At 50.9% G+C, this 3954-nt stretch overlaps 1 protein-coding gene across 1 annotated transcript; it reads right to left on the minus strand.

Moving 5' to 3' along the window:
- Positions 1 to 2288: 2288 nt before the first annotated feature.
- LOC123091607 (uncharacterized) lies at positions 2289 to 3530 on the minus strand. Its single transcript, XM_044513174.1, has 3 exons — positions 2961 to 3530; positions 2793 to 2870; positions 2289 to 2700 (listed from the first exon to the last, which is right to left on the minus strand). The coding sequence occupies exons 1-3, from the start codon at positions 3101 to 3103 to the stop codon at positions 2568 to 2570; spliced, it is 354 nt and encodes a 117-aa protein (XP_044369109.1). The 5' UTR covers positions 3104 to 3530; the 3' UTR covers positions 2289 to 2567.
- Positions 3531 to 3954: the final 424 nt, after the last annotated feature.

Consider the following 3954-nt stretch of genomic DNA (forward strand, 5'->3'; position numbering starts at 1 on the left):
ATGATGTTGTGTTGTAATGACATGACACATTTAATTGCCTTCAAAACCTATCAACAAAACATGACCATGCCGTTGTATGGATTCGCAAAAGCATGTTTTCCTAAACATTTCAATAACACTCCCTCCTGCCATATTCTACTCGCACTCTTAATATTTTTATGTTGTGCGCGTCACTCTAGATGATAAAGGATGAGAGAGAGAGAGATAAATAGATATATCTATATACTGCATGCGAGTGGTGACCCATCTGTCATCCAAACAACAAGGTCACCCAACCGCCCATCCCACCCACCCCCTCTCTCTCCTCCTTCTCTTGTTCTCCCATGTTCAGGCCACCGGGAATGCTGAGCGCCTCGCCGGCCTCCACCGCCGCTAGCCACTTCGTCTACTCCTCCTCCCGTGGTGACACGGGCAGAGCAGTGGTGGGGACGCGGCAGGCGAAGGTGAGCTCGCCGGCATCCACCGCCGCTGCGGGTACAGCTGCCGCACAGGGGACAAGCGAGGAGATGTTGCTGTTCACCAGCCCCAGTGGGCGGCTCGCTCCTCAGGTCGGTGCTGAAGGGCAAGATGAAATAGCGCGGCATCATCACGTCCCTACACAACGTGGAGTCCGCCGGCGACGGGCTGCCTCACCGGGCCATCCTTGAGACGCCGCTGATAGGCGTGGATGAACGGGGGCATGACGTGGGCGAGCGCGCAGGAGCGGCGCGGTCAGCGGTGGGACGCGAAGCGGGTGGAGGCCAGCTCAGCACGCACAGGCGCCGCAGGACACGGGCGCGGCGGTGGAGGCGAGCTCGGGCAGAGGAGGGCGCGGTTTGGACGCCGGCGCAGGCGAGCGGTGGGACGCGACTGCGGCAGGACACGGGCGCGATGGAGGTGAGCTCGGGCGGAGGCGGGCGCGGCCAGGACGCGAGCGAGCGCGCAGGGGGCATGGCAGGCGGAGGCGAGCTCGCGTGCGCAGCGGGCGGAGGCGCGCAGGCGGGCACTGGCAGGCCACGGGTGCGGGCGGGCACGGACAGTTCGCGCAAGCAAGCGGCGGGATGCGGGCAAGCGCGCAGGCGATCTGCGGGAAGTGGGCGCAACGGTGGGTTCGGCAGGAGCTCGGGGCTGGTGTCGACCTCGTCTGCAGGCAGGGCTGCGGCGCAGGAGAGCGGTGGCTCTCCAGGTGTTTGGCGCAATTCGGGACGAACATGTCCAAAGTGTGTCTGCGCCTTGTTGGGCACACCGACTGACCCAAACAAAAATGAAAACATGCATGTCCGCTCGGCCGAGCCAAACGGACAAAAAACGGACGAAAATCGCATCGGTTTGAGTCGCTGCGTTGGAGTTACTCTAAGTCCATGATAAATGCACGCACCATGTGCATTGCCGGTCTGGGTTGGGATTCCACTGTCCATCTAACCGTCCAACCATTGGTTGGTTTCCACTAGCTAAGGAATAGATTATTTTTATACAGTTAAAAGGAACGGACATTGCGTTAGTGAAAAAATTCTCCATCAGCAAACCTGCGTGGATATTTACGCAATGGCCACATGGAACATCGGATGTACTGGAACAGGGTCAATGCTCGCCACCCGAAACGAAACGCCCGTCCCGTGGCTCATGGAATCCTGGGTTCAGAGTTCGCCTGCCATCGTTTTCCCCCTGGATGTTCTCGCGCTGACAGCGAGGAGAGGCCCGTGATCAAACTCACGCGACGGCTAAATCCCACCGAGACTACTCCCCGCAGCCAAGCAGACCATTCGGTGTCCCTCCCAAATTTCAAGAGCTTGAAGAGCAGCGTGAAGAAGTTGCATGATTTGATCGCCTCGTTGGATGACGTGAAAAGACAAGTACGTCGCCGAGATTAAGTTCGGGAGGCTGCTAGAGCTACGGAAAATAACCAGGAAGGACAGGCATTTTATAATGTCTATTCTAAGTCATATCGACGAGGAGGCAAGTTCAACTACTATCGATCACAAGCACGACATCCAGTTTTTTGACGAAGATGCGAAGCTGGTAATTGGCGTGCTGTGTGGAGTTGCTCCTGTGTGGACCAACAATCTTTAGCCTTCAGAGATCTGATGATCTGGAAACAAACGGTGAGGACCGACAATTTATCCATTGAAGGAAAACTTGAAATGATCCTCATCGACCGTTGTGAAGAGGTTGCCCATAGCCACATGAGCTCCGATAATAGACTTGAGACAAACTTGTTTTGTCAAGCACACATGCAAGATGCATCAGCTGCTGCAAAATGCGGCAGTGATTTCCATACCTCAGTTGATCTGCATCGGTGACGGAAGCGGCATTCTCCAACTCACTGTTCAATTTCAGGACAGTCATCCAAAAGGGACAGAATAAATAGGAATCAAAACTATATTTTGGAAGCGAGTCGAAACAAAAACCCACACAATTCCTGGATGGTAGAACACTCGCAGCACGTCGGGGCTGTTCGGAGCAGGAGATGATTGGAGATGATTAGCCCCGTACCGTACGGCCAAGTCTCTCCTGCGTATATCCATATGCCTGTCTTTGTGCTGTTTACAAGAGTAAGTCTGTCAACAAAATAAAAATACGTCGCACGCTTACTTACAAAAAACGCACCAAAAAACTGGGGGTGGGGGTGGGTGGTCTTGCCCTTTTCTGAAGATCCAAGTAAACATATATGCAGTGGAGGTGAGGTAGTGCTGAGTGATGTCGTTGTACTTTGTAACAATACTGTAAAATCACCAAGTACTCATCGCAAAAAAATAAAAAAAAAATCACCAAGTACTGATTTAAAACCATAAATAGATTTCTCTGTCACACACCTCATAGAGTAGACACGTACGTGCGCGAGGGAATCACACATCCTTATAGAGCCATTAACTAATATGCAATCAGCATTGCTGCATGTGTTTTATGAATGCATTATCGTCAGAGAAAGTACAAAAACATGCGACTTGGTATAATGGTATATATGAGTCACACGAACTTACCTGACAAAATGCAACGCCTGCATGCACTCCGAGCCGATCATCCTGCAAATCGACAGACGAACATTTACTAAGCACACTTTTTTGGATGCCGAACATGGGGCTTTTCCTCTGCGAAAAACGAATTTATGGAGCCGCAGTTCCATTATGGTGCAGCACCGTCTTACCTTTTGCTAGACTAAAAATGACAGGACATGTTGCAGTCCAATTCCTAGTTCCATAAGGTGCCGAACCTTTTACGAAACATACGAAAATGGAAGTTCTTACAATGACCGTCCAGCACGCCGGACCAAGAACTTTTAGTACATTGCCACCGTCGGTCAAATTCGTAAGATGCCCAAAGTAGTTCCTGTAGCGGTCTGCATTTTCAGAAAGGCGAAGCTGCTCCTGTTCTGAGTGCGCCTGTATAGTCACAGAGTAGGTTGCCATCTTAGGGCCTGCCACTACAGAAAGGTCCAGCCGACCATTCCCAATATGCCGTGGCGAAATTCAGTAATCCAGAAAATCGGGACCTTATCCACTTAAAAGTGCGGATCCTAAAGCCAACCAACGGTTCCGATAACAACCACTAGAGCTAGTGTGGATAGCAAATCCATCCCCTCTCTCTCTCTCTCTATATGTGTGTGTGTGTGTGTGTGTGTGTGTGTGTGTGAGCGAGCGATTGGATTGGATTGACAGAGGGGGGTTTTTTGAGAAAAAAAACCACTATCATAAGCCCAGGTCGTCTGGCCCAACAGCCACGCGGACGATAATTCCAGGCCCAAGTACGATCATCTTCAAGGCTTCCCATCTTTTTAGATGGGAGTTTCATGGCGCTTTGAAAAATCATCATTGATAATGTTCATGCCGAAAAAGAATGACAATATGGCTCCTCTAGTCTAATTGCGGCCTTTTTACTCAAGTTTTTGCCTCTTTGGAGTATTCTTTTTTCTTTTTCGCGACAAAACTTCTGATCATTCATTTTCAATCAGAGTAGTACAACAAACATAAGAAATAA

This window comes from Triticum aestivum, chromosome 1B, assembly GCF_018294505.1.
Source record: "Triticum aestivum cultivar Chinese Spring chromosome 1B, IWGSC CS RefSeq v2.1, whole genome shotgun sequence".
Lineage (NCBI taxonomy): Eukaryota > Viridiplantae > Streptophyta > Magnoliopsida > Poales > Poaceae > Triticum > Triticum aestivum.